Source organism: Peromyscus leucopus, chromosome 10 (assembly GCF_004664715.2).
Source record: "Peromyscus leucopus breed LL Stock chromosome 10, UCI_PerLeu_2.1, whole genome shotgun sequence".
NCBI lineage: Eukaryota > Metazoa > Chordata > Mammalia > Rodentia > Cricetidae > Peromyscus > Peromyscus leucopus.
The window spans coordinates 12,132,692-12,154,632 of NC_051071.1; the positions used below are offsets into that span (position 1 = coordinate 12,132,692).

At 46.3% G+C, this 21,941-nt stretch overlaps 1 protein-coding gene across 4 annotated transcripts; it reads right to left on the reverse strand.

Annotated features, from left to right (window-relative positions):
* Positions 1-3,316: 3,316 nt before the first annotated feature.
* On the reverse strand, positions 3,317-21,518 carry Fam161a (FAM161 centrosomal protein A). 4 transcript variants are annotated; one of them, XM_028876357.2, is made up of 7 exons: positions 20,691-21,501; positions 13,530-13,762; positions 10,120-11,259; positions 9,603-9,770; positions 7,994-8,093; positions 4,647-4,801; positions 3,317-4,050 (listed from the first exon to the last, which is right to left on the reverse strand). In XM_028876357.2, exons 1-7 carry the CDS (start codon positions 21,117-21,119, stop codon positions 3,927-3,929), a joined length of 2,349 nt encoding a protein of 782 aa, XP_028732190.1. In that variant the 5' UTR covers positions 21,120-21,501; the 3' UTR covers positions 3,317-3,926. The 4 variants fall into 4 exon arrangements, 3 of the variants coding, with proteins under 3 accessions (XP_028732190.1, XP_028732191.1, XP_037064843.1); XM_028876358.2 differs by lacking the exon at positions 9,603-9,770 and having other exon boundaries at positions 20,691-21,468; XM_037208948.1 differs by lacking the exon at positions 4,647-4,801 and having other exon boundaries at positions 3,965-4,050; positions 20,691-21,518.
* Positions 21,519-21,941: the final 423 nt, after the last annotated feature.

Consider the following 21,941-nt stretch of genomic DNA (forward strand, 5'->3'; position numbering starts at 1 on the left):
ACTTTTTTGAGATCAGATATAGACAGACAAACCCAGACTGGCCAGAAACTCTGTATGTAGCCTAGAGTGCCTTGAACTCACAGCAATTCTCCTGCCTCTGCCTCTTGAGTGCTGGGATTACAAGATGGAGCTGAGCCATTATGTCTGGAGTGTTGACTTCACTGGGTTCTCTCCTGCCTGCCTCCTGTGAGCTGCCACCATTCCTTGGCCACACATCTCTCAGCACGACTTTCAGAACACAGCTTCTAGGGGTGGCAAATGGAAGCTGTAGTTTCTTCCATCCTATGGCACAATGAGATAGCTTATTTTTGTAGCAAACTATACATGTTCTTTTCCTTTACCTGTTGGGCTGTGCACACATATACGATGTCTATATTCACCAGAGTTACTTCTGAGAGCCTTCCTTTTCCTCCTGACCCCTTCTTTCCAGCCGACCCCCAGTGACAATGGTACCCCCTCCCACAGTGACTTAACAGTCAATAGTCCCCAGGAAGAGGTGGTCATGTGCTCTATTAATAATCAAAAGAGAAGAGAAATATTACTCAAGCAAGGCTCTGGTGTTGTTTTCCAATGTTGACACCCTATTTTCTGGTTCCATCCTCATAAGTGAATGCAGATATTTTTCTTCTTGGAAAAGTAAGCAGTCTTCAAACAGAGTAAATGATGGCCCTGGCTGCATGTTTACATCACAGACAGTGGGAGACAGGAGCTGGCTACATCTCTTGAATCAAGAACACTATTCTGCTGCTTAGAGAAAACTCAATGACTCAAGACGAGAAAAAGAGAAATGGCCAAGGGGCCAAGCTGCTGTCTTTCCTTCAGAGGGCTTCCCAAACCCACTTCTTTCTGTCTAATATGTTATGATATGCCCACCTAGCTGCAAGGAAAGTTCAGACTAGAGGGTTTTCTCTTCCATCTTCACTGAACACAGTGCCAGCCTCAGCAACGTAAAAACACAGTGAGAGGCTCAGCCTTTGAGAACACTAGCTGCTTCAGAGGACCCAGGTTCAATTCCAAACAGCCTCACGGAGGCTCACAACTAACTGTAATTCTAGTTCTAGGAAATCTGACACCCTCATCTGAGAGCACTGTATTGCACATGGTACACAGACAAGATGTACATGCAGGCAGAAACCAACACATAAAATAAAAACAAAATTAAAAAAAAATTGTAAGTAAAAGGAAAATCATTACCAACCAAACCATGGGCCATATTCTTTCCTTGATCTTTTTTGAAGATCATTCCTGAGACCTAATGATGATTTTCCAATTATAGTATCAAGCTGGTGGGATTTGCAGAGCTGGCTCAGTGGTTAAGAGCATTTACTGCTCCTGCAAAGGACACAAGTTTGGTTTCCAGCACCCAACATCAGTTGGCTCAAAACATTTGGAACTCCAGCTCCAAGGAAGCTGACACATTCTTCTGGCCTCCATAGGCACCTGAATTCACATTCACATACCCACATATACATATACACACAGACATGTAATTAAGAATAAAATTTTGGGCTGGAGAGATGGCTCAGAGCTGGCTGCTTTTCTAGGTAGTCCCGAATTCAATTCCCAGCAACCACATGGTGGCTCACAACCATCTGTAATGAGGTCTGTGCCCTCTTCTGGCCTGTATGCATACATCATACATGCAGGCAGGACACTGTACACAAAATAAATAAATCAATCTTAAAAAAAGAATTAAATTACCCGATGGGATGCCACAGGCCTTTAATCCCAGCACTTGGGAGGCAGAGGCAGGTGGATTTCTGAGTTTGAGGTCAGCCTGGTCTACAGAATTAGATTCAAGACAGCCAAGCTCAGCGGGGGGGGCGCACGCTTTAATCCAGCACTCGGAGCAGAGCCAGGTGGATCTCTGTGAGTTCGAGCAGCCTGGACTACAAGTGAGTCCAGAAAGCGCAAAACTACACAGAGAAACCCTGTCTCGAAAAAAAAAAAAAAAGAAAAAGAAAAGAAAAAAAAGAAAAGAAAAAGAAGACAGCCAAGCTCAACCCTGTCTCAAAAAAGAAAAAAAAAAAAACTAGAGAAGGAAGGAAGGAAGGAAGGAAGGGAGGAAGGAGGAAGGAAGGAAGGAAGGAAGGGGAAAAATAATAAAGTCTTTTTTTAAAAGTACAGATCAACCTGGGACAGTGGTGTGCATCTGCAATCCCGCACTCTGGAGCTAAAACAGGATTGCGAATTTGAGGCCAATCTGGGCTGCAAAGCCGGCTCTCAACAAACAAGCCAATGGAGACAGAGGCTGGGGCGGGGCTCCGCGGTAAAGCACACACTTCAGCCGCTGTTGCCCTGGTTTCATCCCCAGCAACAGGAAGGCTGTAACCGATTTCCACAACAAAGAGGTCCTATCCCCATTTCAACAGATAAGAAAACTGCAGACTGGTTCTGATGTCTTTAATGTCCTCAAACCACACTCTCTCTGTGAAATTGAGGGGAGGAGAGCAGAAGTAACATTCTAGATATGACAGTTTGTGGATTGTTGTACAAGTCCTCGGTAAGTCGGAAATGTTTCCAGATCCATTCGTACGCTCTGAAGTAACTGTGACTGGAATTGAGAGCCATCCATCCTCTCATTCAAATCTGCATTAAGCTGTCTACCTTACGCACAACCCTGCATTAACAGCTCATGGGATACAACGTGACTTTTCAAATAGTGCCACCTCTAAAGGACTTAGCAATCTAATCAGAGCAGCAGGAATGTCACATGAGCCCCAGCTGAGAACACATCTTCCTAAGCAAAAGAAGCAGCTGGGAGATGTTGTCGCCCACCTTTATTATGAGTCCTTTGTAGAGCTAATTGTCAGAATGGCAATGTCTTACTTTGTAGCATTTTAAAGATTAGTTTGAATTTTCAAAACAAAAATGTGCTTAAAGAGGGAAAAATGACTCAAGATCAAATTAAGTCTTGAACAGAGACAGTAAGTTTGTAACAGTGTATACAAAGTTAATCACAGTAAGTTAGCAATACAAAAATTAAACTTGAGTTACTTTTAGGATTTTCCTTTGGCAAGTTAGGATCACAATTTCAGCATATTTAGAACAGGGACTTATATATCTCAGTTATGATTACCTCACACGCTGAACAGTGGTGGCACACGCCTTTAATCCCAGCACTCGGGAGGCAGAGGCAGGCGGATCTCTGTGAGTTTGAGGCCAGGCTGGTCTACAGAGTGAGTTCCAGGAAAGCCGGGGCTGTTACATAGAGAAATCGTGTCTCGAAAAACCAAAAACCAAAACAAAGAAACAAAAAGATTACCACACGGAAATGCCATAATTATTCCATGTGCAGTAATACATACATACAGAGTAAGATAAATTATTTTAATACTTTACCTATCAAAAAGGATTTGGGGGGATTAGGGGTACAGCTCAATGGTAGAATTCATGCTAAGTATATGTGAACCCTGGATTTAATCTCCACAAAAAAAAGGGCAAAAAAAGAAAAAGTAGCCATGGTATGGATAATTTAGCAGTAAATTTCTAAGTACTTATTTTTTCTGTATATTATTTGAAAAAATTGAAAAGACTTAGTAAATTTAAAAATAGATCTTCAAAAGCTAATAGTTCTCTCAACACCAAACTCCTTTCCCCACCAAATGTAAATGTCCATTTCCATAACTGACCCATTTGTGACAGCTGCGGTTCTCCAACCCTCAAACACTTTGAAAATAAAATACAATCATAATCACAAACAGCGTACATAGCAATTTCAGAACTGCAGACAGCAGAGCTGTAATCTAGCAATCAAACCGGCCGTTGTGTGGACACAGCCTTTTCCAGACAGGACGCCTTGGTTCAGCGGCTCTGCATGCGTGGGCGCTGTCCGCGCGTGTTCAGGGCAGCCCAGTGCGGGGCTGCGGTCCTGAGGCCGCGTGTGGAAGGAAGGGCCCCGTGAGCGGAAGCCTCGTGACTCAGCTTCACTCTGCAGAATTTTCTTCTCTGCTTTCTTTGACATCTCCCGTGCTGTCCTTGTGAGAATCCTGGCTGTTGGCATCAAGAAAAGAGCTTTCTTCCTCATTCTCTCTTTCTTCTTCATACGAGCTAAAGAAAGAAACGTTATCAATCTATCAAAGGAAAAACGCGCTGTTTCAGAGGCACACAGCCCTGTGTGGCCATGCCTTCATGTAGGTGGTACTCCTGCAGTCTACAGGCTCCGGCAGCTACCAGGAGAACCACGGAAGCACCAACGGGGAAATCAGTATCCCTGACAACCAACGTATCTTGAAACTGGACTCCTTATATGTCTTTCTTTCTTTTACGGTTTCTTGAGATAGGATTTCTCTGTGTAGCCCTGGCTGTCCTGGAACTCGCTCTGTAGACCAGGCTGGCTACAAACTCACAGAGATCCACCTGCCTCTACCTCCCCAGTGCTGAGATTAAAGATGTGCGCCACTAACTGGTGACTCCTTATATTTCAATGGAAAGCAGGCTGTATATGTATATGTACATGCATATGTATATGTCAGAAACATAAGCTTACTGTAAGAACAAAATGCTTTACCACTGTGTAACATTTATATTGTGTCAAACATGGTAAAATATTAGTGTATTTTACAATGGTTCACAGCACTCCCGTAAGGAAAAGGTTTGAAAACAACAGGAAAGGGCAGAGCATGCTTCTTCCCTGTACACGCTACCTTTCTTTATCCGATGTGTGGCTTCTCGGCTCTGGCCTGGTGATGTTCTCAGACACTTTTCCACCTTGGCCTTTCTCTGTAACAAACTCCTCAGACAGGCCTAGTGCTTTTAGGGTGTCAGAATAATGCTTTTCTGCTGCCAATCTTGCATTTCTCTACAGGAGAGACAAACCTTTTTAGATAGGAGCAAAAGCTAGAAATTTCTACTAAGATGTATGGATTTAAAGGCACCAGTGAAAACTAAGATCTACAGTCTCAGTGACTGAAATATGCTTCTTCTATGACTGACATGTTTAGGCAGGGACCAAGAGAGACTCACATACGTGCCCAGAGGACAGGTACAAGATTGCTCAAGGCAGTATTGTCTGTAATAACCGAACACTGCGAGCAGCCCAAAGTCTGTCAACATCTGGATGGGTAAACTATACTACAGTCACAAGTAGAAAAATGAACCAATAACAAGGAATAAAGTAGTTAACAGCCACAACACCGCATGGCAGATAACTTACTAATGTAACACTGAGCAAAAGGAACGCTCAGAAGAACACAAAAGAGTATATCTAGTAGACTCAGTTACCGTAAGTCCAGAAACAGGAAAAACTGAAAACAAGGCAATGCTGATCCCAAGTTAGAGGCGGTGACCTCTAGAAGAGGTGGCTGAGCGTTGACCTGTAATGACTTGTCACACTGTGGTCAACTTTTAAGATTGCATAAAGATACCCCTCAGAAAAGATCAATAAGGAAAGAGAATAATGAGCCACATGCATACAACCCCACTACTCAGGAGGCAAAGGCTGGAAGAGGATTTACACAATTTCAGGCTAGCCTGGGCTACATAATGAGTTCCAGACCAGCCAGCAGGGGTATACAGCAAGACCTGTCTAAACACAAACAAAGTCTTGTGTCTGCCTCAGATCGGAATGCAGGAGCACACGGGAGGGCTGGACAGCTAGTCTGCACCTCGGGTAGTCCTTAGTCTTTATATACCATGACATCAGACCATCCAAGATGAAGTCAACAATACTGTTATCTCTACTTTATGGAAGAAAAAGGAATATTTAGAACTGAGGTCAAGTCTCTTGAATGACACTTCTTGGAGGTTCACAGGAGTTGTAGGGACCCTTTCATAGTTGCAGCTAATTGAGGGATAGGGGGCGCAGCTCAATGGTGGAGCGGTTATAGAGGCATGCTTGGAGCTCCGGCTTAAATCTCTAGTGCCCAGAAAAACCAAACCAGTGAACAAAATACCCAAACCTAAAAAGAAAAGCCTTCAGTCCCAGCACATGGCAGGTGAAGCCACGGCCTGGCCACCAGAGAGGCCTACACAACAAGAGCCTGTCTGGAAAAACCAAGGCTTGGTCTTCACAAGCTGAAAATCAGCCCTGAGCCCACAGGCTTCAAGCAGCTACACGGTGACTAGGTGCTCGGGATGTTGGCTTCAGTCCAATCCTAGTTCCTCCGAGTGGATCTCACAGGAGACAGGGGCCAAGGATTCCCTCTGAACCTCCACCTAAAACGAGGGTCACGAGGAACAGCCCAGTTCCAGTGGACCAATAGCACCCCATATGCAGAGTGTGAGACAGAGCCCATCAACGAACGCCCAAGGAAACAGGACACCACAGCTGCTCAGATAACAGTATTGATGACCTGGTCTCTGATGGTCTGACACAGGACACCACAGCTGCTCAGATAACAGTATTGATGACCTGGTCTCTGATGGTCTGACGTCATAGCACATGAAGACTGAGAACTATGGTTGCTGGGCGGTGGCGACACACACCTTTAACTCCAGCACTTGGGAGACAGAGCCAGGCAGATCTCTGTGAGTGTGAGGCCAGCCTGGGCTACAGAGTGAGTTCTAGGACAGCCAGGACCACACAGAGAAAAAGCAGGTGGTCTCCACTGGTCTGGCAGAGCCACAGGTAAAGGGGACAAAGGGGAAGTGAGAGCTTAGGAGAGTCAGTGGGAAACAGGCTAAAGAGGCTAATGGGGTCTGGGGGCGTAGCTGAGGTGGACTGTTTGCCTTGCCAGCCCCAGGCTCTGATCCCTGGCACCACGTCAGATCAGCTGTGGTGGCACACACCTGTAATTCCAGCACTCAGGAGGCAGAGGCGGGAGTTAGGAGTTCAAGTTCACCTTGGCTTTGCAGGAGTTTGAGGCCTGAGATACGTGGGATCAGTAAAGGCGAGCGAGAAGTGCAGGGGACTTTACCATTGCACTGTGACCTGGAAGTTCATCCTTTGGGAGGAGGGGTTAACGGAAGCAGATCAACTAGGTTCTGACCCTAGTTTACCATTTGCTAACTATAAACCCGATTAGTTACCTTCTTTGGACTTGAGTTACATGATTCCCCCACTTCCAGAGGTAATCTTGGGGAAGTTAATGACAAGACCCCTGAGACCTTCACTGAAAACGGGAATAAACGGGAATGAACGGAATTCACAGGAACAGACAACTGCACTGTTGTCAAGGTGTACTAACTCACACCCATTTTGACAGCGCGGGAAACAGAAAGATCTGTTCTTTGGTTTTTAATGCTTTTAGGCCTGGAGGGATGGCTTAGTGGTAAGAGCACTTATTCTTACAGAGGCCCTGGGTTCAGTTCCCAGCAGTCATATGGTGGCTCACAACTCCAGTTCCAGGGATCTAATGCCCTTTGATCTCTGCAGGCAATGCATGCACATGGTGCACAGACATGCATGCAGGCAAAACACTCACACCCATAAAATGAAATAATTTAAATAAATAAACATCAAATTTAAAATGCCTCTAAGAGACAGGGTCTCACTATATTGCATACACTGGTCTCAAACCAAATGGTTTAATTCATCAAAAATCTCCCACCAATATCTCGAAGCCTCACCAGAAGAGCAGAACCATGCTGATTAAAAAGAACAGGCACTAGCTGGGCACCGTGGCACTCACCTTTAACCCCAGTGGGAGGCGGAGGCAGGAGGATCTCTGTGAGTTTGAGGCCAGCCTGACCTACAGCGTGAGATCCAAGACAGCAAGGGCTACACAGAGAAACCCTGTCTCAAAAAAAAAAAAAAAAAAAAAAAAAAAAAAAAAAAAAAACAAAAGCAAAACAAAACAAAAAAGGCCAGGCACTAGAAGCAGACCGTGGCAGGAATGTCTTGAGGCACACTGGGTCAATGGAATGTTCTTTATTGAGCTATGAGCCTCATCAGATCTTAAGCATAATTACCTCCGTGGTGAACTGGATGAAGCTGCCCCAGAAACAGCATGTCTCAGCGCTAACAGGACACATCAGAAAGACAAGGACAAGCTTGGAAGCCAGAGGCACTGAGAAACAAGGGAAAATGGTTCTAGATGCCAACAAACACAACCTGGGCAACTCTTTCAAACAGCATCGGCCTCTTCTGAAGCTTCTCATCTCGTTCTTCCAGTTCTTTCCGATACTCTTTCATCCTTGCCTTTTCACACTCTCTAGAATCAGATCAAGGGAATGGCATTTTAAAAGGGCAGCTACGGAAGCTGCATTAGGACATTTACTTCAGAAGACAAATCAGAAATTCAGAGCACACAGTTCAGCTTGGTTCCTTTCCTAGACTGGTAAGATTCTCATAAATCCAGGATAAAAATCCTAACTTATGAGAGCACATATTGTACTGCCCCGGGGACAGTCTGGGCATTTCAAAAGTCTTCAAGTCATAAGGTATTAAAAAAACTGGCCCGAAAAGTGTCTTATTTATAAGTATGTAAAACTAAGAATATCTGGTCCAATCAGGCATCTTTAAAAAAAAAAATTCTTTCAAATCAAGACCCTGCTTTTCTTGCCCCTCTAAGTGAGACCACCTAAAGATCAGCAGTGACACTCCACGAATATCACTGTACTTACTTATCCTTTGGACTAGATCCCACAGTGAATTCAACTGCACTGTTTTTCTCTATGTAAGAAGCAACCAAGACAAGAAAGTCTCATGGTACAGAAAATAATTATACTTTACAATAGTTATGTTTACTCATACTTAGCAAATTATTAACTTTTATAGGTAAACACTGTATTCCTACCTAAGGAAATTTTTGCTCAAGTTCATCAAACTAGGATCTATCAGTGGACTAACACTATACTGTAAAGGAATACTCACTGTAACTAAAAGCAAATTATGTATTTGGTTCTTATAAGTCAGATGAAAGGTTAGTAAATCATATTACTTACCCAACTTTGGAGGAGAGATTTTCTTGCTTACACATGACTATTCATATGTGCAGTGATTACAATCTTGGTTTTCAACTCTGCCTAGAGAATTCTAGTATTCTGCAGCTGCTGTTACTTGTCACAGGGAGCAGTGTGTACCTACAATGCACTCACTCTAGCCATTGGATTTTGAACAGACTTAAAACAGAACTCCTTGACTTATTTAATTGAAAAAATACTGTCGGCTGGGATGCAGTTTAGTGCTAGAGATTTTTTCAGTGATGCATTGTACAATCACAGGTAATACAAATAAGGCTAGCTCAGTTGTATAGTCTGTGCTTCGCTGGCATGTATGAGGTCCTGGGTTTGATCCACATACCCCCAGCACCATAGACATATGTATATACATATGTATACCAAATATTTGTGTAATATATAAATAACACACACACACATAAAGAAGAAGGTTTTATGCTGGTATTTAAAGCATAGCTATTAACTATGGCCATAGCAGAAATTATTTGTTCCACACAGTCTCATGGTTCTTGCTACAAAGGTGAGTGTATACCCTGATTCTCATCATGTGTATGTGTGTATATATGTATATAGAAGTTGAGTACAAACAGCCAAAGATTATTTACATCCATAAATTTAAATAATCTTTGATTACTCAAGATGCCACACCATTTTCATATCTAGGCATTTGCTGGTTTAAAAAAAAAAGAAAAGAAAGGAAAGAAAGGAAAAGAACCGAGTTTGGATACCAACATTCGAGTTTCGGGACTCTCCCGTGATACCTGAGATGGTTTACTCTGGATTTAGACATCTGGGCTAAGCCCTGATGTGAGTCATAAGCTTTAACTCGGGTTGCCAAGAGCTTCTGCAATTCTTTCATTCTTTTCTTCTGTTTAGTTAGGATCCGATTTCTCTCTTCTTCCAACATTTTCTTTTCCTCAAGTGATTTCCTGAGGGCAACAAACTAAGGCTTAATTCACTTAAGCCAAGAAGAAAGTTGTCCAGCAAAGATTTAACATGGAAATTCAAAAGCTGAAAAAAAAGGCCATCTTTTGACCAAAATCTGACTTGTGAAACAGGAAATCCAAGTAACGCTGATGGTGTAAGCTCGTCTATTCCAGGGAAAGAGAAATCACATTCCTTTCTGCGAAGAGCATTCCTACCAAACGATTCTCTGCCACATAGTACAATACCTTACCGAGAAGTTAGTAATTTCAGATTTACCAAGCTAAAACCCACAGGGCTGCATGTGCCAGTACAGCGATCACATGTCAGGCAGCGCCCATCCCAGGGCCTTACCTGATGGCTTGTTCCCGCCCTCGGGAAGACACGGTGGGCATCGGAGGGCTCCACAGACAAGGCCTGGGCTTTGCACATGGACTCCTGACCGGGGACATCCGCTTTGGAGACAGATAAGGCCAGCATGTTTCTTTCAGATTTTCTTCGACTGCTCTCATGTCTGCCAAGACTTTCTTCTGTCTTTTAGCAGAGTCACACGGGGATTCCTGAAGACCACACTGTTTATAAAGAGCGGAGGGGTTCAGGAAGCAGTGTTCTGAGGAGGGCTCCTTCCGTCGGTTCTCAGCAAAGTCTCCATCATCAGGGCTCAGGCACCTACACCTGTGTTTACCCCCTGGCTTTCCAGGACTTCTGGGGTCCCTGAGAGGTCTGCCAGCTGGCCTATAGGGCCAGGATGGATTCTGCAGCAGTTCTTGGGCCCTTAGCTGCATCCTGATGTTCCTAAAGAGCTCTTCTTCCTTCGCCTTGTCATTGGAAGCCGACCTGTAAATAGAATGAGGCATGGGTCTGGCTTTAAAGCGCTTCGTTTTCCTCTTAGACTTAAAAAGGTCTCTCAGCTGCTTCTCACGGACCGCCTGCTTCTGCTCCTCCCTGGCAATAAACTTGAACGGCCTCTGGGAGGCTAGGAGTGCGGCTTTGTTCTTCTCCCTGGCCGTCCTCCTTCGCTCTTCTTTCTGCCTGATCAGATCCTCATACAGGGGGAGGAACAGGCAGGGGGGGACAGGATTGGCTCGGAATTTCCTCTTGCACTCCACATCGTCGTCGTCATCGTTGTCCCTTTCCAGATCCGCTCGGGCCCTCAGCGCCTCCTCTCTCCTCTTCTGCTCCCTGAGTGTCATTTGAAAGGGCACAGGCACTGTAACTGTAGGCACCCAGGTTTTGGGTTTCTTCCTTGTTTTCTTAGCTGTTTGGAAGTCAGAGTCGTGCTGAATATAGTCTTCTACAGAAAAGCCAGTCCACATGTTGTTGATGAGCTCCTTGGCATACGCTGTCATCCTGCTGCCCCGGGGAGCCTCTCTCTCCAGGTTGGGCAGCTCCTCCTCAGAAGTGGTGGACAAGGAGGGTGACCGGCCTACCTCAGGCTCTGAGAGCGATGTCACTAGAAGGGCAGGGTGAGGGCAGTCCTTTTCCGATGCAGAACTAAGGAAGAATAATAAGTAGGGCACACTTTCAATTTTATAGGCCAAATTTTAGGATTTAGGTAATCACAGATTTTCTAAGATGAAGAGAGAAGAGAGCGGCTGTACAGGGACAGTGAGAAGTATCCTTTTTATTCAGAGCAGAGCTGAGACTTTGCGGAGAAGGAACCTGGGACGTCGGCTGCTCCTCACGTCTCGTGTTTCTTCCCTCTACCCTCTCAGAGTCACCATCCTGAATACATCTGAGCACGCACGTCCCTCCTACCTGGAACGCTCCTCTTTGCTCTAAAGTCTGGACTAGCAATCAGTCAGGACTCACCTGCGGTCACACACACACACACACACACACACACACACACACACACACACACACACCCGTCACCATCCTTAGAGCCCTCTCACACGGATTTTCCCACACGCCTGTGGACACACGTCTACTGCTGCCCTGAAGCCTACTCCTTGCTTCCTGTCCTGCTATTCCTGTCCCTCCTCCAAGTCTGAACTTATTTGGACATGCTAGTGCACGCTAGTGGAGGCCAAGACCAGAAGGACAAGGAGTTCAAGACCAGCCTCAGCAGCATAGCGAGAGCCTGTCTAACGAGCATTAACAGTTTGATCCCCAGAATTGTCTGGGGGAAAAATTGAACTTAAGTGTGACACTTTTGTTGAAAATACTTTCCTGCCTCCCACCAGCAGCTGAGCATGACCAGCTGCTCCTGTTTCTGAGACACTGGAGTGTCATGTCCTACTGCGACCTCTTTGGGGGTGTCCAGACCCCAGACAGGCCTGGCACACGGGAGATGCACAGACTAGGTCCTTCCTAGTATTAATGATATAAAGAGGTGGGATTTTATTCAAAATGTCTAATGGTTTATCAGTTTACTAAGTTACCTCTTGTTCTGAGGGTCATTTGGTGGCATATGTTTGTTTGTTTGTTTGTATTGTAATTTAACGTGTTTGCCTGCATGCATGTCTAAACCACATGTGTGCTTGGTGCCCATGGAGACTTGTGCGCTGTCATGTGGGTGCCGGGAATTGAACCTGGGTCCTCTGGAAGAGCAGCCGGTGCTCTTAACCGCTGAGCCATCTCTCCTGCTCCTCCATCGTTGTTTTCCTGCTTTACTTACACTTACGGATATGTATCAAAATATTTAGGCTGGGCCATTTTGCTTATACATTCTTTCTTTAATTTTTGAAACATGACCTTATACTATGTAGTTCAGGATGGCTTAGAACTTACCATGTTCCAGGATGACCGCAAACTCTCAGCAGTCCTCCTGCCTCAGCGCTGAGAATCACAAGCCATCGTGCTCCTCTCTCTCCCTCCCTCTCCCTCCCTCCCTCTCTCTCTCCTCCCTCTCCCTCTCTCCCTCTCCCTCTCTCCTCTCCCTCCTCTCTCTCTCTCTCTCCCTCTCTCTCTCCCTCCTTCCCTCTCTCTCTCTCTCCTCCTTCTCTCTCTCTCTCTGAAACAGGGTCTCATATAGCCCAGGCTGGTCTCACACTTGCAGTGTGGCCAAGGGTAACCTTGAACCCCTCCACCTCTCAGATGCTGGAATTACAGTCGTACGCAGTCATGCTTGCTTGAGCTTGGCCGTTTGTTGTTGTTTGAGATACAGGCTCTCCACGTAGCCCTGGCTGTCCTGGAACTCACTCTGTAGACCAGGCTGGCCTCGAACTCTCAGAGATCCACCTGTCTCTGGCCCCCAAGTGCTGGGATTAAAGGCATATTTAAAATCATGAAAATTAAGTTTAATTTAAAAATGGGTTAATATGGGGTCATTAAAGATACAAGTTTTTGGTTCCTGTTTTTTTGTTTGTTTGTTTGTTTTGTTTTTTTAATCAGTCTAGTTCCAAGGCTCATTTCTACTGCGAACTTCCTTTTTTTGAAACTATAAGCTGACCTTTACCTAACTAATCCAGTTGATCAGTTATCTGTGCATCTCCCGTGTGCCAGGCCTGTCTGGGGTCTGGCACCCCCAAAGAGGTCTCAGTTGGACATGACACTCCAGTGTCTCAGAAACAGGAGCAGCTGGTCATGCTCAGCTGCTGGTGGGAGGCAGGAAAGTATTTTCAACAAAAGTGTCACACTTAAGTTCAATTTTTTCCCCCAGACAATTCTGGGGATCAAACCGTTAATACTCGTTAGACAGGCTCTCACTATGCTGCTGAGGACCTGACATTAGGAGCAAATACTCTGTGGTATTTTGTTCCACACTTAGTCTAAGGATTTCTCTTAGGTCAGTCCAAAGATGACACCGGACACAAACTTACCCAGAGGAGACACTAGAAGAATCTTCCCTGATGATCACTGGCCGGATGTCTTTTATGTTTAGCTTGTCCCGGTACATTTTCTCTAATTTTGCCATGGTTTCTGCATGGGCAGCTTTCAGCTCTCTTAGTTTCCTGAAATATTCTTCATTAGAGTGGTAAATATCAGAAAAGTCTATGACGTCCTGGAGTGTCACGCCTTCATCCTCCCTAGGAAAGCTGCCACCACCACCAGCCTGACGGGAGGAGAAGCCCATTATGTGCTATTTGAAATGAAGAAACAAACTGATGCTGATCCAAATGCTGGTTCTTACAGAGGTCCCACTATGTAGCCTACACTGGCCTCACACTCCCTGTGTACACAAGTTAGCTGTGAAATAGTGACCTGACAGCCTGGCCCCTGGGATTAAAGGCATGTTCCACCATGCCCGGCTTCAATCCATTTTATAACGGTTAGATTCCTAGACAACCAACACGTCAGGACACTTAGCAGTGCAGAAGACAGATGTGAACACGGCTACAAGGATTTCCACAAGGAGCTTCTTCTGAGTTGTGCATTTTTGCTGAGAAGAGAGAAGCCGCTGCTTGGACCCAGCCCAGCTCTGGAGGGGCCCGCCTCGTGGCTCCGGGGGCTTGCAGTGGAGAGAGGGCAGGGTGGGCCCAGGGACAGAGTTCTCAGTGCTCACCAAGGACCCAGGGCAAAGCGAATCTCAGAGTCACTGCTGTGGGCAGCAAGAAGAGGATGCCCACGGGTGACAGACACTTTGGGCGCGAGAAGAGAGCGTGGAGGAACGCTGCGTGCGCACCTGTCTGTTGAAGACACTCCACATACAAGTCAGGACTGCAGCTTTCCACCAGACTTCCTCTCACTCCTTTGCCCACCTTTCAGTTCTTTTGAGCCGATTCAATAAGGAGATAAAAGCCACACTTCCTAGAGCTGGAGAAACAGCTCGGGTGGTCAAGTACTTGCCACGAAGGCGTAAGAAGCTGAGTTCAATTCCCCAGGCTTGGTGACATGTGTTTGGAACCCCAGCACTGGGAGGTGGAAACAGGAGGATCCCTCAAGCCTCTTCAGCCCTTCGTTCCAGTGAGAGACCCTGTCTCAAACACCACTGAAGACCACCACTAGAGGCTGGCCCCTGCCTCTGTGCACACACACATCATGTGCACCCGAACACACACACATATAACACAGCCCCAAGCCCCCCACTTCTTCATAAATACAATTTTTAATATTCTCAGTTGAGAAAATTGAGATTATATATGATACTATGCAAAATGGGCTGCTAACCATGGTTTTAAACTTAGCCTACCACCTAGAAAAGGCTCAGAATGAAACAAAATATGTTCCCAAATTAGACTCATAATGATACGATCTCACAAAATAAGTCTGTTTAGTCTTTCCGATGGGAAAATTCAGCAGAGTCTACTATAAATAAGAAGTTTCTCAGCTGGAAAGTATCTACCGAGCATGTACCAGGCTGTGAGTTCGTTCCCAACACAACGGGAACGGAGGCGATGGATGGATAGATGGATGGACAGAGAGATGTACATACTTTTTAAATTATGTGCATAAATGCGTGTATGGGTGAGGGCAGGTGCCCATGGAGTCCAGAAGTGGGTGTTCAATCCCCTGGAGCGGGAGTCACAGGTGGTTGTGAGTTGCCAGGTGTGGGTGGGTGCTGGCAACCCAGTCCCCTGCGAGGGCACCAAGCGCTCTAACCACTGAGCAGCCATCTGTCTAGGCCAGGTTTGTTGCCCCCCCCACCCTTTTTTTTAAGTGTTTGAGAGGCTGGTGTTGTTCCACTTGAGATAACTTCAAGAAAACAAATGAAAGAAAACAATTTTTTTTTCTCAAAAGAACTAATATGTAGAGACTTGTTATCAACTCATAGGACCTATCAACAAAATAGGACTATTAATGTATGTCATACAAGTCACTTGGAGAATTGGTTTGCTGCTTTTGCAGAGGACCCAGGTTCAGTTCCCAGCATATACATGACGGCCCATAACAATTCATAACTCCAGTTCTAGTGGATCAAGCGCCCTCCTCTGGCCTCCCTGGGCACTACACACACGGCATACATTCACATAGACCCACATAGACAACCACCTCACATAAATAAAAATAGACCTAAGGGAGTGGGGATGAGGAGTTGCATTTGCTTCCTCTCTCAAAAATGCTCATGCTCCGGAAGTCTTCACAGCATACACACTCCCTCTCCACTTAACCACCACCTCAGAAGAGTCTTCACTGACTCTCCTCTTTGAAATGACAACTCTCCCGACTCACTGGGAGTCCTCCTTTCTGTTTTATTTTTCCAGAAGTATTTAACCGCCAACCATCTACCTCATCCTGGCTGATCTGTATATCCCTGCCTGCCCCGGCTCGAGAGTCAGCGTCCCAAAGGCAAGGGTTTGTTTGCATTGTTCTTCTGGGTCCCCAGCCTCTAGGAAGGTACCCGGCCAAGAAGAGATGTCCAGGAAATATTTGTGGAAAGAAAGAACATAGAGGTTAAAAACTGTGTAGGTCCCACCAAGGGAAAGCAGCAGGTGTCTCCTTTACGTAAGATGGACCCGTGCCCAGAAGCACAGGCTGCCGACGGACCACACTGATCTTACTTACATGTGTCCATGTTCCGAACACAAATGAAAATCTAAAAATCAGGCTGTGAAACTGCCAGTGTGTTCTATGTATATGTCCTCTAGGACACCAGGGAGCAGCTTTCAGGCAGGACATCCATGGCTCATTCATTCCTCCAGAAAATCTCTTAAAAAGTCCTGTGTCATCGACACTAAAATCAGCAAGGGACTGTGGCCTGGAAGAACTTCGTGAAAGAGAGAAGCAGCAGTGGGAAGCAGAGGCGGCAGGCCCGAGGAGGTGTGCTTGACACTGAGCTCTGCACATGCCCGGTCACTGTTAACACATGTGAAACTTTTCCAATCAACCCTCCTGCTGGTTTGTTTTTAACCCAGGACATGGATGGCTGGGAAGTGACTCCTGACTCGAGTCTCACCTCTCTCCTCTGCCCCAGGACTGTCTAGTGTGCCCAACACCGTACGCAACACTCGGTTCTCTTCCCCCTTCTTCATAGTTAAGCTTCTCGTGTGGTAAGTGCCACTAGGTCGGACGCTAATCCTGAGATTGGCTTGACCCACTTAGGGATGAGCCAACCAGGCGCGGTACCAGTGTCGGCACCATAAGGAGTTATTTGTGCTGTGGTCCAGCGTTTATCTGAAGTTCTGGAATTCTCACTAATTTTTCTTCTTTTCAAGGCTGAGTCTGGTGGTGCTCTGTCTATAATCCCAGCACTCAGAAGGCAGAAACAGAAGTACCCTGAGTGTAAGGTCAGCTTGAGCTACAGAGTGACTTTGAGGCCAGCCTGTTCTACATGGGCGCAAGCATGGTGGCACGTGCCTTTGATCTCAACATTTGGGAGGTAGAAATAGGTGGATCTCTGTGAAGCCCAGCCTGTCTCCATGAGTTCCAGGCCAGCCAGGGCTACACAGTGAGACCCTGACTCCAAAAAAGAAGGAAAGAAGGAAGAGGAAGAGGGAAAGAAGGAGGGAGAAGGAGTCTTACAACACTGAGTGAGATATGCACACCTCAGCCTCCCAAGCACTGAGATTCCAGCTGCCGGCCATTGTACCCAGCTAACGTTTGAGTTTGCTTGTTTGTTTGTTTGTTTGTTTGGGGAACAAGGTCTTGTAACATTGTCCAGGCTGGCCTGGAACTTTCCGTGTAGTCTAGGCTGGTCTCAAACTCACAACTCTGACTCAGTCTTCTAAATGCTCTAACATTAGGTATCTGAAAAGGAGACTGTTCAGTTGGTTATCACCATAAGTAACGTGCAGCTTTCCAAGCAGCAGACACCGTTTTGAAAATGCTAATACCAATTAGACACCGAGCAGTATGTAGCAGATGCCCAGCCTGCCCAACACCCAGGGTCCCTTTGGAAAATGGTTCCCACTAGCCCCACAACTGTGCTTGCCTTTCTCTTGTTACCCATGAATTGCTTTCGTAACCCTTTTATTTCTTTAGGAAAACAAAAACCACCAAAGGGACATTTGCTCTTCTCCCCACCTACAGAACTCCCCTCTGGGGAAACTATTCTCTAGTCTTCATTTTTAGGGATCTGATGCAGCAACTGACATGTCACCTCAACGTTTCTCAGTGAATGTGGATCTTCCCGACCCTTGTCCTAGTCCCCCTACCAGGGTGGTTGATCCTTAATCTTTCTTCTATTATGTCTACCAAATGTTGAGGTTCTCTCTCTCTCTGTGTGTATGTATGTTTCACTCTCCACTTCATTTTTTTAAAGATTTATTTATTTATTATGTATACAGTGTTCTGCCTGCATGTATCCCTTCAGGCCAGAAGAGGGCACCAGATCTCATTACAGATGGTTGTGAGCCACCATGTGGTTGCTGGGAATTGAACTCAGGACTTTTGGAAGAGCAGCCAGTGCTCTTAACCTCTAAGCCATCTCTCCAGCCCCCACTTCATTTTTTTGACAGAGGGCTCTCAGCAAGTCCCAGGGTATAACACAAACCTTAAAATGTCTTATTAATAAAAAAAAAAAAAAAAAACAAGCCGGGCAGTGGTGGTGGCGCAGACCTTTAATCCCAGCATTCGGGAGGCAGAGCCAGGCGGATCTCTGTGAGTTCGAGGCCAGCCTGGGCTACCAAGTGAGCTCCAGGAAAGGCGCAAAGCTACGCAGAGAAACCCTGTCTCGAAAAACCAAAAAAAAAAAAAAAAAAAAAAAAAAAAAAAAAAAAAAAAAAAAAAAAAAAACAAACAAACAAACAAACAAAACCCAGAGCCGGGTATAGGGGTGAAAGCTGAAAGATCAGAGAAACAGAACAAACCATAGCCAACTCCTCAGCTGATCCTCCACGGAATCCTCAGACTGAAGCCTCTGAGTCCTCACCTCTGAGGGTCTCAGTTGAACTGCTGCTCAGTTCCTGTTTCCTCACTCCTTATATATCGTTCTCCACCCAGCCATGTCACTTCTAGGATTAAATGTGTGTGTGTGTGTGTGTGTGTGTGTGTGTGTGTGTGTGTGTGTGTGTGTATGTGTGCTTCCCAAGCAAAGACATGAGATCTCAAGTGCTGGCATTAAAGGTGTGTGCCACCACTGCCTGGCTCTGTTCCCAGTGTGGCCTTGAACTCACAGAGATCCAGACAGATCTCCTTGCTACTCACAAGATCAGACGATCTGCTCAGTGATAGGATTAAAGGCGTGTGCTACCACTGCTGGCCTTATGTCTAATCTAGTGGCTGGCTCTGTCCTCTGATCCCCAGATAAGTTTTATTGGGGTGCACAATATATCACCACACCAGGGATCTGCCTGTCTCTTCCCCCTCCAACACTGGAATTACAGACAAATGCCAACACACCAGATTTTTACTTGGGTCCTGGAAACCCAAACTCAGTTTATAATATAAATCTTCAGTTAACAGGGCACTCTGGAATATAACTACAACTGTACAAAAGATGGATCTTTCTGCCACAGTAAGCCAAAGTATAAATTAATTTCCAAGTGAATTATTCAAACTGTCAGTGTTATAATTACTACTAATTTATGTAAATTACTCTTTAGAAATGACACTCATTCTCTCCTTTGGTTCTTATTAACAACTGAATGAGGTGAAAATAGAGACAAGTATGGTCCTTTTATAAATCAGGAAATAAAGTCACGTCCTAAAATCACCTAGCAAGCAGTAGAGAGTAAATTCCCATGCAGGATCCAAATACTTCCCTCCGACAAACTGTCTGTCTTCTGGAACCTGTCTCAGCTTATGTTGTAATACCTTATCAGGTATTAAACCAGTGCCAGGATTCTGAACCTCACTCACGTCCATCCTCTCCATCTGCACTGCTCTAGATAACCTCAAGCTGTTTGCTCCTGAAAGGTTTGCTACAGGCTAGGCATGGTGCCTCACACTTTTAATCCCAGTATTTGGAAGATGGAGGCAGGAGGATCAGGAGTTTAGGTCATCCTCAGCCATAAACAGCAAGTTTGAGGCCGTCCTAGACCAAATGAGACCCTGGTCTCCCACCCCCAAATCTAAGGATGTAGCTCAGTTGGTACTGCACTCACTCAGCAAGCCCAAAACAAAGCCTTCACCCAGTCCAGCACTGCTAGGAAACCAATGTGGGGCAGGCACAGGCCTGTGGACCTGGTACTTTGTATCAGAAGAGTGCTAGTTCTGGACTTTTAAAGAGAACAGAAGCTGGGCACGGCACACACCTTTAAACCCAGCACTCAAGAGGCAAAGGCAGGCAGAGTTGTGTGAGCTTGAGGCCAGCCTGGCCTACACAGTGAGTCCAGGTCAGCCAGGGTTACACAGAGAGACCCTGTCTCAAAAAACAAACAAAAATAAGGATGCTGAGATGGTTCCGCTGTTAAGAGCACCAACTACTCTTGCAGAGGACCTGGGCTTGAGTCCCAGCACACACGGTGGTTCACAACCATCTGTAACTCCCAGGAACGCACATGGTACACATTCAGACACATAAATTTAAAAGTGAACAAACAAATACAATGAATAGAATAGATGAAGGAAGGCAGTGATTCTGTTCAAAATACACTGTATGAAATTCTCAAAGAATAAAAAAGTGGAGAGAACAGAGGACAGACTGTGCTCTTCTGCTGGAAACAAATCCAGGACGTTATACTGAAAATGGTTTGTGAAAAGACTTCATTGCGCCCTTATGACCCCTTTAGGAAACAGTGGGATCTTGGCGATTTGTTTCTCTGGATCCTTCTCTATATCCGTGGAGCATCTATCCAACTTAACTTCAAGCACGCTCTCCAAAGGACTGTGCTAAAATCCAGTACTAACCAAAACCTTAAAGTAATAAAACACATTTTTTGAAAACTATGGGTACATCAGTTTTCCTCAAGGTAAAAAAATAAAATAAAATAAAAATCAAAGAACTTAAGAATTATTTATTCCTAAGATATGCTGTAGAATAGGAAGTTCTGCTCTTTGCACACTCTAGAAACAGCTACAAAAACGCTCTCCAAGAAAGTTTTGCAGCAACCTTTAGTTGGGGCAGAGAGTAGGGAGGGTCTGCAGGGCGCGCCCCGTTTCCACCGGTCCGCGCCGGTAAGGACCCAGACCCCCCCTCAGCCCCGGCCCGGCTCCCACATTACCGACGCCCGCGCCGGCCGCATCCCTTTCTGTTCCTCCTCCACGGCTGCCGCCAACGCCGCTGCTACCAGGGACTCGAAGGGGTCTTCGTGTTCGTACTGGGCGCCCCTTGCTCCGGTGGTGAGATTTACCGGCAGGTGGAGACTGGCGGCCGCCTGCCTGGCCGCCCGGTGCGGGGAAGCCATCGCCCCGCCTCGAGCCTCAGCGCCCGCGCCGCCCGGGGCGGGTGAGCTGGCGCCGCCCCCGACCTCGCAGATCCTGGCTTGGGGCGGGCGGTTACTAGGGGCTCGGTTACTAGGGACGCTACAGGAGGTGCGAGGGACCAAAAGACACGCAATGTCCTTTTTCTCACTGCCACAAACCGAGCCCTCCATCCTACTAAAGTCTAAGGATGGTTTCTGGTACAAGCCTGCGGTTAACGAACGGGGCATTCTGGACAAGTATCTGAAGCTACCCAGCAAGCCAAAATCAAACGTCTTCCTCAAGCGAGTTGCTCAACGATAGTCTCATCGGCGCCGAGATCATTACAGATTCACGTGAATGACGCCCAGCTCTTCGGCTAGGCACTGAGCCTTTCTCTATTTTATTCTTGCTTTATTTCGGTCTAAACCAGGACTTCTCGCAGCATACTAACTTTAAGCAGATAGAGCGCGTTTTTACTAAATTTTACACATTGGGGCACAGTGTAACAGGAAAGCACTGGGTGTCGTGTGACTGCCCCAGAAAAGGACAGGCTTTGCAGCGCGCTATCCAACATGGCAGAGAACGAGGTTCATCTCCAATTGACAAAAACCCAGCACGAGTTGACCAATCAGAAGGAGAAGACTTAGTTATCCCGCCCTCTTTCTCTCGGCTGACCAGTAAGAGGCCAGACATGGAAAGTGCCTGTAGCTCTAACCAGTGAGTGACAGGGTGGCTTGCCTTGGGTTCTGTAGCCAGCTAGCGGCAGCATTGAGGGGGGCGAGAGCCCACAGGGACCACACCCTCCTGCCTCACCCCCACCAACCTCCGGATCGGCTTTAGGCTTTAGGCCCCTTGGGATGGTCTCTCAGTGGGCACGGTGAAGTCTCAGGCACCTGCGATCTAACACTCTGCTTGCAGAAGCCCAGCTAAGGCCCTTGCCCCGCCATAAGGTTCCGGTAGGTTCCGCATCATGCACCACACCTACAGAACCTGTCCCTGACGCACATGCTACCATGCCTTCCTTGTGCTGGTGTATGCACCAGCACCTGTGAAGTCTCCATCCCCTCACG

Bases quoted from the DNA above. Each gene is read 5' to 3' on its own strand.
- Fam161a (XM_028876357.2), bottom strand. From the start codon at position 21,119: ATGCCCCGTTCGTTAACCGCAGGCTTGTACCAGAAACCATCCTTAGAC. The intron at 9,771-10,119 runs GTAAGGCCCTGG...TGTTGCCCTCAG, and splicing joins GGGCGGGAACAAGCCATCAG to GAAATCACTTGAGGAAAAGA. The intron at 4,802-7,993 runs GTTGTGTTTGTT...TCTCTCCTGTAG, and splicing joins TGTTTGAAAGAGTTGCCCAG to AGAAATGCAAGATTGGCAGC.